Consider the following 15,979-nt stretch of genomic DNA (forward strand, 5'->3'; position numbering starts at 1 on the left):
GAAAGCTTTTGACAGAGTACCGCACCATAGATAAGATTGAAAAAGTTCAAAGGGTCGCTACAAGATGGGTACCAAGCTTAAGGGATCAAAACTAAGAAGAAAAACTAGAAAAACTGAATCTGCCAACACTACAGGAGAGAAGGAAAGGAGGTGACATGATTATGCTATATAAATGCATCTCAGGGAAAGAAAAAAGTAGACATGAATGAATATATAGCCCATGGTGATACATCAGCAACGGGACACTGCAAAAAAACTGCATAAAAAGAGAGGTGATAAAGACGTAAGGAAATTCAGTTTCCCAAATAGGGCAATTGATCAGTGGAATGCAGTACCGAATGAAATAGTGTGTGCCAAAAAATTCATAAATTTAAGTATATATATGATAACAATGGTTAATACACGGGACAGTACGAGCTTCACAAAGATACAAATTTGGTAAGAAAAATTAGGTAAGAACACACACACACACACACACACACACACACACACACACACACACACACACACACACATTAAAGATACATCCTTACCTGTAAATCAAATTTGCCAGCTACTTCTACCTCACAGAGCAAATGGGCAATTACACATTTTTAGATGGAGCTGAAGACGATATTTCTATAGTGTTTTAAAATTATCTTTGTTACACCTGCCATAAATGCCATTTTTTTCCCATAATAAGACATTATTTATGCCCTGTGGACAATTACCTTACCTATAAGCTAGCAGTGTTATCAGTTTTTAGCTACTGTTCTAGAATTCCCTCTGTTCAAGTGATAATAGGCTTGTGATGCATTTCATATTGTATGTGTAGGGGTTGGGTGTCTGTTAGGCTTCAATGTACTTCATTGTATACTAACAGCTGTATAATTTAGGGCATCCATGACATACTGTGAAGACTGGCTGTATGATACAGCATAAAAATAACACCTCTAATCAAGTTTGCGTTTGGCTCCTAATGAAAAGAGGCATCTGAAGAGAGCTCGCAGAAGGCGGTAGAGAAGCCAGAAGAGCAGCAGCACCACGCCTGCCACGCTGGCCCACACATCAACATTGTACAACTTGTACCTGGGATAGGAATGCATCTCATAAGATTATAGTGTCCAAGATAATGCCTATATAAGAATAATATATAAATATATTTTATTTTATTCATTATTATACAGTATGTAAATTTTTGTGTTACACAGTATAAACAAAACCAGTAAGTTAAACGACTGAAATTCTATTAGTGTATTTGTTTGTGCATAATACTATAATTATTAATGTTCAATACGTAAAGTTGTATATATATAGGAGGTTTGATTTAAAAAAAATAGTATCTGGCCATATTCTTTTTCCCATAACCCAGCAAGATCAAGGGGATGTGACTCAGTGAAGCCTGACCATTGTACGAATACCCCAAAAAGTATGTTAAACACTGATGTCCAGCCCAATCGGTGCTGACAAACACTGTGTTTCAGGGCATATTCTTCTTGCTCGTTGAATTTTCTCTGTGCTGCAGTGACTAAGCTAATTGAGCAATGTCATTACATCAAATTTTGTCAAAAACTTGAAGAGACGCAATCCGTAACCGCTGGGAAGATTCAGCAGGCTTCTGGTGATATATCTATTGGTGTTAAACATGGCGGGTTTGGAGTAAAGTGAACGTCATGCTGACATTTTTCTTTTTCGAATACCAAAGAGCTGGTTATTATGATTATGCAGCAGCACACCAAACAATCAATAAAGAGTACTAACTGGGAGTTCTCCATCACCTATGGAATGCAGTGTGTTGCATGAGACGAGAGATGTGGGAAGTGGAGGACTGGCGGCTCCACCACAACAGTGCTGGAGCCCACTCATTCCATCTCATCCAGGATTTTTTTTTTTTTTTTTTTTTGGCTAAACACAGCTTATACACGTCCAGCAAGCTCTTTCACCGTAAGTTACCCTGATGATACATATCATTCAGGCGTTTTTACATGCATAGGTTCACTTGCATCAGTTGCTGAACAAGCTTTTATTCATTAAAAGGCATTTACAACGATTGTATTGGCAAAACTTCAACCAGTCCCACTTGATAAATCATTGCCCCTGTCCTATGGAATCAGCAATTGCAGTATCACGAAGGCTTATCAGCTGATTCTGAGGTATATCCTCAACGGTTTGGATCTTCTTTGCACAAGGTTTCAACTGGTTTTTCGTACAGAGAAAACAACCGCTACTAACTATATATAAAACATTTTATTATATGAAAGTATAACACAGCCAAGAAAGTTTCCACAGCATGTTTCATACCTTAGCTAGAAGGAAACAGTCTGTGATACATGATACTATTTGTGATAATGAGAGCGCAGGGATACATGACTCATTGTAACCTCACAACATCACTGAAGCATGCTACTGGCTCATCTAATATGGCTTGACACTATGGTACAGGATTGGTTAATTAATGGTTTCTTCCTACCAATTCAATTCACTTCTTGATTTGCTGGGAGCTTAAAATACGTCTGTTCGAAGCTTCCTCATACTTACTGACTAGAATATTGGGGATTTCGCAAACTACCAGAGTCCAAAACTCACCAAGAAAGCAATCAGTTAGTTTCAAAATCCCCGGTTTTTCTGTGATTTCACAAATTCACGAAGAAAATATCAGTAGTTTTGCAAAATCACAGAGAAACTGGTGATTTTCCAAAGTAACTGGACATTGATGGTAATTTTGCAAAATCACTGGATTCTTCGTCAGTTTGCAAATCAAGAGATTTTGCAGAGTCACCGATTTTGTATTCATCTACACACACACACACACACACACACACACACACACACATTATATACTAGGTGCTCAGGCCCACTTCGTTGGGCTAATTGGCTTCTCCCTCCAGATAGGCAGGGCCTTCAGACCAGACTGATTGTCACATAATTGGCCATGTAGATCGATTTGCAGTATCTCAAAAATGCGTTTTTCACATAGAAACATGAACACACCAAGGAAAAAAGATGTATGGTGACAGTCACGATTTCCTCCCCACTCAGGAGGTATCTTCCAGGGGTCGTTTTTAAGGAAATCCCCTTGGCTGAGACATTAGCCACCAAATTGAGAAATATGTGTGTGATAGCAAGCCGTTGTATGGTGCACTTTTGAAGAACTTTGGTGCTCGAAACACAGGCTTGTCGTAGATAGCTGTTCTGATTGTTTGCAATGCACCATGAGCTTGTTGTTGGCATTCACCACTGAAAACACATTGCACACACATAGCCAGCCCTATTGGCTCAGTTACGAATGGTGGTTAATGTTGCCATAGGCTTCCCTATCTCTCTGTCTTGCATACCTACTCTCTTATGCCACAACAGTTCTTGAAACAACTAATGCATTGTACTTACGAGTTTTCTTAGAATTTCACTAACTGCACTCGCCGTTGATTCTTCATACACTCCACTATGCTCACATTTATTTCGGAAACACCTATCTGTTACATATACTTTTTACAGCTAGTCAGACTTCCATAGTTTCAACATTTAGTTCGTGCAGTAACTGTCGCAAATTGTAAAAAAAAAAAAAAATCGCTAAATTAGATTAGTTATGAAGCTCTGAATTTGAATGTCCTGATCCTTTGACGGGCCTGTAGCTTTATTGCACGGCGGGTACCGTTAGCAAGAGGAATATCGACATTAGCGTCGTGGTCGTTGGCTGCTGTCACAGTGACGTCACGCCCTGTCGATGCCGGGCAGAGGGCACGTGCTGAAGTCGAGAAACACTTTAACTCTCTAACCCCATGCCCACCCTGTGAAATTGAATAGATTTTAAAGAGTTTTTGCCTGTGAAGTTTTTTGGCGCATACTGAGGCTTGTGAAAAGTTTTGTGGAAAATGACTGTGGGAGCGGCTGCAGGCTCTCTCTCTCTCTCTCTCTCTCTCTCTCTCTCTCTCTCTGTCTTCATCGCTAGCTTCCTTTCTGGTCGTTCTATAGCCGCTGTTGTAGACGGCCATCATTCTTCTCCCAGATATATCAACAGTGGTGTTCCTCAGGGCTCTGTCCTATCACCAACTCTCTTCCATTTATTCATCAATGATCTAAGCTGTACATCTAACCCTATCCCCTCATACTCTGATGACTCCACCCTTCACCTTTCCATTTGGTTCCCGCAATGCCCATCTCAACAGTTACTTCAACAAACAAGGGATGAGGCTATGGCACACCTAATGTCTGACTTGGCTCGTATCTCTGACTGGAGTAAAAATAATATGGTTGTTTTTAATGCATCTAAGACTCAGTTCTTACACCTATCAACCCGACAAAATCTTCCACAGGTATACCCACTAATGTTTAATAATATTCAGCTTAATCCTGCATCATCCTTGAACATGATTGAGGTTTCATTTACTCGGGACTTATCTTGGAAAGATCATATTACATCTCTTATAAAATCTGCTTCCAAGAGATTGGGTGTGCTAAGCAGACTCCGGTCTTTCTTTACCCCTGCACAATTGTTGACTCTATACAGGGGTTTTATCCGCCCCTGAGTGGAGTACAACTCTCATGTGTGGGGAGGCTCCCCACATACAGCTCTTCTCAATAGGGTGGAGTCAAAGGCTTTTCGTCTCATTAACTCTCCTCCTCTTACTGACTCCCTTCAACCTCTGTCTCTTCACCGCACTGTTGCATCTTTATCTCTTTTCTATCACTACTTTAATGGTCACTGCTCCTCTGAACTGTCTGCTTGCATTCCTCCTCCTCTACGACGGGCGCGTAGCACCCGTCTGGCAGCAAATTCTCATCCCTTTTCTGTCCAACTATCTAATGCAAGAGTTAACTGTTACTCCCAGTCTTTCATTTATGCAACAGGTCAGCTCTGGAACTGTCTCCCTCTGTCTGTATTTCCTGCTGCCTATGATCTCCAGTCTTTCAAACGCAGTGTGTCCAGGCATCTCAAAATGATCGGATCTTGAATTTGGCTCTCTATTGTATTATGTTTTTCTCTTGGAGGGAACTGTTACTGCAGGCTCATGGCCTTTGGTTCCTTCTTCCTCGCATAAAAAAAAAATACCACTATCACTGGAAATGGTCGTCCGAGGGAGTCGTGGCCAACATGTGAATATGGACACACTTGCTTAAGCTACTGCATCAGGAAAAAATGGAAAATAGAAAGATCTAAAGATACATTTGAAAATGGACTCAGTGGCTAACCAAAAATTCGGTCTCCTATGGGCAGTTCTGGCCTCTGTGGCCTGGAGGCCATTATAGTAGCAGCCTCAAAACGACTTTGAGGCCAACGTCATCATGCTTATGTTCTTCCCCGTCCTGAGCTACCCTTGTACATCAACTTTCAGCCTCCTGGGTGTCTGGTTTGGCCGGCTGTAAAACATATACAACATAAAATGTCCGAGAAGGTCAGGTGCGTAAAAAATATTTGTACACACGTGTGTAATCTGTCACGCCAATATATATATATATATATATATATATATATATATATATATATATATATATATATATATATATATATATATATATATATATATATATATATATATATATATATATATATATATATAAAGAGAGTCAGACAGGGTGGCAGTGAAGTCAGTAGGGGGGTGAAAGATAGAAATGGTAGTATACTAGTTGAGAGGGGAGAATAAGTGAGCAGATGGAGAGAACACTGAATGAACTGTTGAACATGGAGAATGAAAGTAATGCGAGTATATGTGGCCGGGGAATGGCTGCGAGAAGGAGGGAGGTGAGAAGACAGGAAGAAATTAGTAGGATGAAAGTTGTGGAAGCATTGAAGAGAGTCAAAATGGGGAAATCCCAAGGAATTGATGGAGTGTTGGTGAAATGCTGAAGCATGGGGGAGAGATAGTAGTAGAATGGATGTGGTAGATGTGCAGAATTGCCAGGGAGGAAGGTAGAGTCCCGGAGGATTGGAAATCAGGTATAATTATTCCCTTGTACAAAGGAAAGGGGAAAAAGAAGTGTGTGGTAATCATAGGGGCATTTGTCTTCTTAGTGTAATAGGAAAAGTATACGATAGGATACTTATTGACAAAGTTAGGGAAATAACAGGAAACTAGTTGGAGAAGAACAGGTAGGCTTTAGGAAGGGAAGAGGTTGTGTAGATCAGATATTCATTCTTAAATCTTTAGTGGAAAGTTTCTAGAGAAGGGAAAGAAGTTGTATGCGGCCTTCATGGATTTGTAGAAAGCATATGACAGGGTGAATTGACAAGGATTGTGGAAAGTATTAAGAATATATGGAGTAGATGGGAAGTTCCTGAATGCTGTGAAGAGTATGTATGAGGGTGCTAAGGCTGCAGTGCGTGTGGATAGTGAACTGAGTGAGTTTTTCTATTTGAAGGTTGGATTGAAACAGGGATGTGTCATGTCTCCATGGTTGTTCAATCTGTATATGGATTGGTTTATGAAAGAGATACAAGGTAGGGCAGTGGATGTTGGAGTGGCCCTAATGAGAGAGGGCAATGTTTGGAAACTCCCTGTACTGTTGCTTGCAGATGGTACTGTGTTGTTAAGTGAAGACGAAGGGGAGCTACAAGGCTTGGTGGATGAATTTGGGGAAGTGTGTAAGAAACGGAATCTAAAGATGAATGTAGGGAAGAGTACAGTTATGGTCTTTGAGAGAGGTGAAGTCAGTGAATGTACAGTGAGGTTGGGTGATGAGGAGATGGAAAATGTGAGTACGTTTAAGTCCTTGGGTAGTGTGATGTGTAAGGATGGAAGTTTGGAGGGTGAAGTGCTTGAAAGGTACAGCAAAGAAGATGATTGCTGGTTCCTTGCTGAATACGATAGGATACAGGGAACTGAGCATGGAAGTGAATGTTTTTACATGACAGTATTGTGATACCAACTCTAACGTATGCAAGTGAAGCTTGGACGTTGTTGAGGGGACATAAGTCAAGAGTGAGAGTGGTGGAAATGAGTTATTTGAGAGAAGCCTATGGAGTCACATCGAGAGACAGACTGACAAATGAGGAGGTATAGGAGCGTTGGGGTGTGGATGTGGATGTGATTGGAAGTGTTAGGAGAAACACACTGAGGTGGTTTGGCCATATGGAGAGGATGGAGAGTGAGAGACTGACGAGGAGAGTGTGTGTGAGTGAGGTGGAAGGGGAGAGAGGGAGGGGAAGGCCAAGGATGAGATGGAGGGATGGAGTGAAGAGGTATATGAGAGAGGGGGGTGTGAATTTAGAGCAGGGGAGTGAAATGGCCAGACGCCTCAATCCCGTATACGGGGTGGCCACAAACAAATCGCCTCCACGTCACCCTGACCCCCGCCATTTCACTGCCTTGTAGCACCAGTCGAACAGGGCAGTACTACTGAGGTTGATGGCAAGGTAGTGATAGGGAGAGTTGGAGCTCCCGTTTAACCAGCCCTCAGGACTTGATCCTGACGATCTCCCTTTGCTGAACATTTTCAATGCATTCTTATACACAGAGAGTAGGCCAGCATGCTCTCATAATACCTCTACCTTCAACTGTCTACATCACACTACATGTGCATAACATATCACACCTTCTATGCACGTCTTTAGTAATGGCCGCTGCAATCTTACTATTAAATGAGGTGGTACCTCGGATTGCCACCACCGGCAGGGTAGGGCTGGCGGCACAGGGTCCTCCCGGTAGCCATCAAGCAACTGTGCTGGCAGCGACTGTTGCTATTTCCAGTAATGCTCGTCAGCGAAGAAGTGACAGTGCAGCCTTATTCTTTACCAACATCCGCAGCCTTACCACAAATTTAAAGTCAGTTCATTTTTTCCTTCAGTCCATATCCCCTTTGGCCCTTTTCCTCACAGAACCACAAATCTCACCCTCTACCGATATATCTCCATTTTGTTTTCCCGGTTACCATCTCCTTACAAACTTCCGTAACAAGGGTGGCACCTGTTCTTATATCAAATCCCAATAGGCAGTTGACACTATTTTAAACTTCACTTCATCCAGTTTTGATTACTCATTATGTAAATTAAATTGTCAAAACATTACCAAGTAAATTTGTGTAGTTTATCGTTCCCCCAATGCTTCTTCAGAACCCAGTGTATTTCATTCCATATCCACTCATTTGAGTAACCTTAACCTTGCCCTTGGCACCGAAATTACCATTTTGGGTGATTTTAACATACATAATGTTGAATGGTTATTGCATTCTGCCCAGACTGACGACTCTGGTCTAGAGTGCGAGCTATTTGCGGAATCGTTTAATCTCACCCAGTTGGTAAAGCAACCAACCAGAATACCTGATAATCCTGACCATAATGCCCATCTCTTGGATTTATTCTTGACAAATAATCCAGATCAATACAGGATAGAGGTACTGTCACCACTTGGATCCTCTGACCACAATCTCATCAAAGCATCATTAGTTAACCCTCCCACACCTCCCCATTCTGAACCTGTCAGGGTGACCCAATGGCACTTTGATAGGGCAGACTGGGATGGATTTAAAAATTATCTTGCTGATATTCCATGGCAGTCTTTCTTCTCTAGTGATGCCAATTCTACCCAGTCACAAATTTGCGACTTAATACTAGCTGGTATGGATTTATTCATACCAAGTCAACAATTCACTAAAAGATCGAACTCTCCTATATGGTTTGATGGCAACTGTGCCAGAGCAACAGCCCAAAAGTCATTAGCATATAACTCTTACTTAAAATCAAAAACATCTGAATCACTCTCCCAATTTAAAATTGCTAGAAATCATGCAAAAGCTTTATTAAATCTATTTAAATCAAACTTTCTTCAAAAGCAAGCATCAAAACTACTTTACAACCCTAATGACAATAGAATATTCTGGTCAACTCTTAATTCTTTCAATAATAACTTTAACAAGTCATCTTCCACTCCTCCACTAAAATCTTCAGATGGCAACATTACAAATGACCTGCGTGGGAAAGCAGATATCTTTGCCAGTACCTTTGCCAGAAACCTACCATAGACGATACCAGCCAGAATGTCTCAGTACTGGAATTTGATTCTCCCGAAATTGCCCCACTTAAAATACAGACAAGATATGTAAAATCCATCTTTGACAATTTACCTACCAACAAAGCTCCAGGCCCAGATGGAATTCTGCCAATTGTTTTGAAAAAAATGTTCCCCTGAACTTGCCTTTGTCCTAGCTAAATTATTCAGACTATGCATACGTACTTCTTTATTCCGAAATTCATGGAAAGAATCCAATATCCACCCAATTCCGAAGAAAGGAAGTTCGTCTTACCCCTCCAATTACAGACCATTAGCTGTCACATCTTCTCTTGGTAAGGTATTTGAAACTTTAATTAATAAGCACATTGTTAAACATCTTGAATCCAACAACTTAATTAATGATAGACAGTATAGTTTTTGCCACAAAAGATCCACCATTGACATACTCAATCTCTTAACTCATACCATCCATCAATCAACTGATCTTTTTGGAGAAACTCATGCAGTAGCTCTTGATATCTCTAAAGCTTTCGACAGAGTATGGCACCGTTCCCTGCTGTCCAAACTCCCTTGCTATGGACTAACGTCTTTTGTTCCTTTGATTTCTTCATATCTTAGTGACAGGAATATAAGAGTAAAAGTAGATGATGTATATTCTAATTTTCACTCAATTAACGCTGGCGTGCCGCAGGGATCAGTTCTGGTACCAACCCTATTTCTGGTTCATATTAATGATCTCTTATCTGTCACCCACAATCCCATTCATTCATATGCAGATGACTCAACACTACATAGTTCATTCACACTCAGACACAAATTTACAAAGTCTAATATCTCTACCTCTCAACTCAGTACAGCCATCTCTATAAATCAAGACCTATCTATGATCAGTGAATGGGGACAAAACAATCTTGTCTCTTTTAATGCTAGTAAAACTAAATATATACAGTTTACTAATAGACAGATATTGCCAGATTCGTACATTACCTTCAGTGCTACTAATATCCACATCTCCAAAAGTATTGAAATTCTTGGTGTCTCACTTAACAGTGCCCTCAGCTGGACCTCTCATGTCAGATCACTTGCTAAAACCACCTCAAAGAAACTTGGATTATTGTACAGAGTCCATAACTTCTTCGCCGATGAGCAGTTAGCTATAATTTATAAGAGTCATGTGCACTCTCAGCTTGAATATCGCTCACCCTTGTGGAATGGTTGTGGAGAGGTTACATTAAACCCTTAACCGCGGGGCGTCACTTTCGTGACGCTCGGGCACAATGGATCATACTGCGGGGCGTCACTTCTGTGATTCTGTGTTATTTTGAATTCTCCCGGGCTTACAAGTGGTGGCTCGTATCATCTATCAGTACTGCCAATGTCCAACACTAGTCAGCACTCCAAATCTCATCTGTACTCCCATCCTTAGTTGACAATTTAGCTATTTTTCTCCATTCCTGACTCCCCTCCCCACCTCCCCTCCATTACCCTCTCCTCTCTCCTGACCGGCCGCGCTGCGCTGAGCAAATCTTCCCCAGAATTTTCCACTGATTTCATCCATTGAAATACGCCCTATGCCCTATTCTTATACAAAATAATATCTACCAAAAAGAAATAAGGTAAGTGATAGTGCTATACACCTGGAATTGGCTAATTATCACCTGACAACTCCTCACGTGCACTCGTTCGCTAATTTCCCACGGTAATTTCCCCTTTGAAATATGCTGTATAATCTATTCTCGTATTAAAAATATATATATATATATGAGGGGAAGGGAGAAGCCTAAGTGATATTTACTTTCACCTGGAACTACCTATTTTTTTATGCATTGTCGAGATTTCCTACCAATAATTTTTTTAGCATGTTCTGCTTATCTCCTACAATAGTCAGCACTCCTTCTCTCATCTGTACTCCCATCCATTGTTGACAGTTTAGCCATTATCCCCCATTCTTGACTCCCTTCCGTACCTACCCTCCATTACCCTCTCTCCTCTCCCCACCTCCCCTCCATTACCCTCTCCTCTTGCCTGCCCAGCCATGCTGCGCTAAGCAAGCTTCCCCAGAGTTTTCCACTGATTTCATCCATTGAATAAGCCCTATGCCCTATTCTTATACAAAATAATATATACCAAAAAGAATAAAGGTAAGTGATAGTGCTATACACCTGGAATTGGCTAATTATCACCTGACATCACCTCACGTGCACTCATTCGCTAATTTCCCATGGTAATTTCCCATTTGAAATATGCCGTATAATCTATTCTCGTAATAAAAATATATATATGAAAGGGAGAAGCCTAAGTGATATTTACATTCACCTGGAACTACCTATTTTTTTTATCTATTGTCGAGATTTCCTACCAATCATTTTTTTTTAGCATGTACTGCTAATGTCCTACAATAGTCAGCACTCCTCTCATCTGCACTCCCATCCATTGTTGACAATTTAGCCATTTTTCCCCGTTCTTGACTCCTCTCCCTACCTACTCTCCATTACCCTCTCTCCCCTCCCCACCTCCCCTCCATTACCCTCTCCTCTTGCCTGCCCGGCCGTGCTGCGCTAAAGCAAAGCTTCCCCAGAATATTCCACTGATTTCATCCATTGAATAAGCCCTATGCCCTATTCTTATACAAAATAATATATACCAAAAAGAAATAAGGTAAGTGATAGTGCTATACACCTAGAATTGGCTAATTATCACCTGATAACCTCACATGCACTCGTTCACTAATTTTCCCTGGTAATTTCCCCTTTGAAATAGGCCGTATAATCTATTCTCGTAATAAAAATATATATAAAAAAGGAAGGGAGAAACCTAAGTGATATTTACATTCACCTGGAACTACCTATTTTTTTTATGTATTGTCGAGATTTCCTACCAGTCATTTCGTAGCATATAAGTTAGTAGCTGTCACCCTGTTATTATTGTCAACCCTTGCCTGCCCATATACGCCACGTCATTCAGTTCATTGTCGTCCTCTGAGGTCAAACCATGTCGTGCTCGCGCCCCGCCATTTCCGCCACTTCTGCGCCCATTGCAAAGGGCCCTGTGACCTCAACCCCTGGAAATACTCGTGGGGGAAGCGGGAAAGGACTAAGTGACTCGGCAGTGGAACGTGAACTTGCTGAATTATCAATGATAATGATGGATAATGACTTTGATCTTTCGGGAGAATCGTGTGATGAGCTGGGGGAGGAAATCGTGACAGAAACTCCTAGTACGAGTGCTTCAGTGTCCCAAGATATCCTTAGCTCCAAAGGAAAGGAGCCCTTAGTGCAGCAGGGGAAGGAATTTGGAAAGGGAGTGAAAAGGCGGCGGGTTAGCCCCGGAACAATGGCCCCACGTGACCCAGCCCGCCATGAGTCCCGAGGTGAATCACCTCCCCGCTCCCCCAGCCCTACTTCACTAATTTCTTCCTCATCTTCAATGGAATTTTCTCCTGAGTCTTCGTTGTCAGAGTCGCCACCAGCACCAACAGTGAAGGCAGGCCGTAGGGGAAGAGGTAAATCCCTGACATGTAAAAGTAGAGTAGCAAGTAGAGTAAGGGCTGCTAGTGCTACTCAGCAACCTAGGGTCAGTGCGAGTGACCTTGAAACGGCCCAGCATGCCTCACAGCCACCCTCCACCCTCACCCACCCTACATTGCCACGACAGGGAATCCTGGACGCCTTCGCGTGGACGGAAGGTTCCGATTTCGTCCATGAACATCAAAATTTTGACGAGAGTTCCTCAGGGATACAGCCTGCCTTCACTCTTGACGAGGATGCTGAGTGTGTGGACTTCCTTTTGGCCTTCCTCAATGACGAAGTCTTGCAGCACATGTGATGAGACAGACAGGTACGAATCACAACGTCCTGCAAGCAGTGCAGGTGCAGCGAAGATGCAACAGTGGACCGTGCTGGGAGTGCAGGAGCTGTATGTGTTCTTTGCCCTCATGCTTCTCATGCCACACTCAAAGAAGCATGAGTTGGAAGAATACTGGTCCATGGACCCCTTACTACCCTCACCCACCTTCAATAAGTACATGGCCAGAGATCGCTTCCGGAACATCATGGGAAACCTGCACTTCGCCAACAACGATGTACCTCCCCTAACCGACCCACTCTGGAAGATCTGGGAGATTTTGAGCAGAATGAAGGATAAGTTTATATGATTCTTCCATCCCTTTCAGAAGGTTGTCATAGATAAATCCTTGGTTTTATTCAGAGGACGTCTTAGGTTTGAACAGTACCTTCCAAGCAAACGCCATCGCTTTGGAATCAAGTTCTTTGTACTGTGTAACTGTAAGATGGGGTACATCCTTGACTTCGTCATCTATTCAGCCAGCGCTGTCGATCTGGACAAAACACACCCCCTTGGCTTCTCATGCTGTGTAGTGAAAGGTGCTGCTTGAAAGGTATTTTGGTGGGAATCATGTGCTGTATACAGACAATTATTATACAGCACCGAAACTTGCTAAATATCTTTCAGAGCACGGCATCAGCTCCTGTGGCACTGTGAAGAGTAATCGTGCCCACTTCCCCAAATTCCCAGAGGCAGGAAACTCGCAGCAAGGAGACATGCACCTACGCAAGTCTGAGAAGATGCTGGCAATACGGTGGCATGACAAGAGGGTCGTGCACATGCTCACCACTGTACACAAGGGGGAAATGAAAGATGTGGGAAGGTCGACCGTAGGACAGGTGAACCTGTGAGGAAACCTGATGCTGTCAGAGACTATAATATCAACATGTGGCTGGTGGACAAGTCTGACATGAGGATTGGAGAAATCGACTGCCTCAGGAAGAACACTAGGTGGTACAGGAAAGTTTTCCGCATCTCATAGACAAGACGATGCTGAACGCCTTCATCCTGTACAAGATGAAGGTAAAGCCACCCAAGTCCTTCTCCCTGAGGTGGTTCACCAGGACTTGTGTTCAGCAGCTGCTTGAAAGGTATGGTAGTGTGACAGTAGCAGCTCCAAGGCGCCATGCAGTAAGACTTCCCGACAGACTTGAGCAGAGGGCATACATGGATCGGCACAGACTGGTGCAAATGCCTGCCACAACCAAGAGGAAGGCTGCGATCCGCAGGTGCCAGGTGTGTGCACATACCACATGACGCACACCTGAGCACAAACGCACCTCTTGGCAGTGCACTGAGTACCAGGTTCTCCTCTGTGTTACCTGCTTTTTTGATTACCACAGCCTGAAGCAGTTCTAAAAGTGCAAGTGGAAAATGTAAATAATGTGTAAAAATGTGTAAATAATGTGTAAATAATGTGTAAATAGCAAGTGAATGCAATGGATGAAAATATGATGGAACAGTGTAATATTGTTTTATAAGCTACTGGAAGTGACAGTGCATAACATAGTGTAAGTAAAATAGAAATGTAAATATTGAAAATACAATAGAAAATGTAAATAGAAATGTAAACAATTAATTTTATAAGAATATGAGTACAAATACTTGAAGTTATGACACTGATAGTGAAACCGTGGCTCTCTACGTATTTTACTGAAGGAGAAATTGATTGCCTACAGTGGCAATAAACTACTATTAGTGAAGGAAACTTATCGATAAAGACTGAAGTTATATATAAGTGTTATATAGTAATAGGAATATAAAGTGTGAGTCTTTTTATGAATAATAAATGACAGAACACCAGCGGCGAACGAGCACAAGTGGGAAGGTCATACTCTCACAATTTTCATTCCATACACAGTGTTATTTTTTTTCAGTATGGATTCCAAACTATTTGAAACTCATAGAATAGTGTTTCTAGTGATAATATCAGGCTGTGGTAATCATATTACGGGTTGTCGGGAAGTGTAAAGTGGAGACTTCATTACCCAACTTCAGAGGTCTCCACAAGTCCTACGGTACTCGACGAAGGTTCAACAAATATCCCAGGAGAAAGCTGAACGTATGTGCCATAGGCATATTTAATTTTAATATTCTAGGACTAATAACTGATTTTTGGCAAATATTTTTAGAGAGTCTGTTGGAGCACGATTATGCCTGCAGGACACGCAAGTCAAAGCAAAACAAGCCCGCGGTTTAGGGGTTAAGACAACTAGACAAAATTCAGAACAAAGCTGTTAGAATCATTAACAACCCTCCCATTACATATAAACTACCTCCCCTGCAAGTAAGAAGGAATGTTGCCTCCCTTGCATTATTTTACAGATATTTTTTTGGCAAATGCTCAGATGAAGTTGTGTCTGTGGTGCCACCTCTCCATGCCTTCCCTCGTGCTACACGGGCATCTAGTAGCGCTCATGACTGGAATGTAACTCAGCCATATTGCAGAACTTCTGCCTCAGAATTCTTTCATTCCCCAAACTGCATCTCTCTGGAACTCACTTCCCTAGAGTTGTTTCCCTCCAAATTTCAACCCACAGCTGTTCAAGTCTAACTGTTACAGATATTTTATGAACAGAGGACACCTGTAATCTGGTGTATAGATTATTTTTTTTTACTCATTTGCTTTTCCTTCCTCCGTTCTGTTATTTATAAAATATATATATATATATATATATATATATATATATATATATATATATATATATATAACTCTCCACTCCATCTCTCAATCTCATCCTTGGCCTTCCCCTCCCTCTCTCCCCCACCACCTCACTCACATACACACTCTTCATCAGTCTCTCACTCTTCATCCTCTCGACATGGCCAAACCACCTCAGTGTGTGTCTCCTAACGCTTCCAAACACATCCACATCCACACCACGACGATCCTTCATATCCTCATTTGTGAGTCTGTCTCTCGATGTGACTCTGCAGGCTCCTCTCAAATAACTCATTTCCACTGCTCTCACTCTTGACTTGTGTCCCTCCAACAACATCCAAGCTTTACTGGCATACTTTAGAGTTGGTATCACAATACTGTCATGTAATAAATTTTTCGTTTCCATGCTCACTTCCTTGTTTCTTGTCACTGCCTTCAAGGAACCAGCAACCTTTCTTCCTTGTTGTACCCTTTCAAGCACTTCGCCCTCCAAACTTCCATCCTTACTCATCACACTACCCAAATACTTAAACGTACTCACATTTTCCAT

General features: G+C 41.8%; 1 protein-coding gene across 1 annotated transcript in view; it reads right to left on the reverse strand.

Moving 5' to 3' along the window:
* Positions 1-918: 918 nt before the first annotated feature.
* Positions 919-15,979, reverse strand: part of LOC145401758 (UDP-glycosyltransferase UGT5-like) — a 96,503-nt gene continuing 81,442 nt past the window's right edge. Inside the window, exon 11 of the mRNA XM_080273938.1 lies at positions 919-1,068. Coding sequence (XP_080130064.1) covers positions 933-1,068 — 136 coding nt within the window. The 3' untranslated portion in view covers positions 919-932. The remainder of the gene's footprint in view (positions 1,069-15,979) is intronic.

The sequence above is a fragment of the Coenobita brevimanus genome, chromosome 56 (genome assembly GCF_032717465.1).
Source record: "Coenobita brevimanus isolate Jiangsu-jjx chromosome 56, ASM3271746v2, whole genome shotgun sequence".
Classification (NCBI taxonomy): Eukaryota; Metazoa; Arthropoda; class Malacostraca; order Decapoda; family Coenobitidae; genus Coenobita; species Coenobita brevimanus.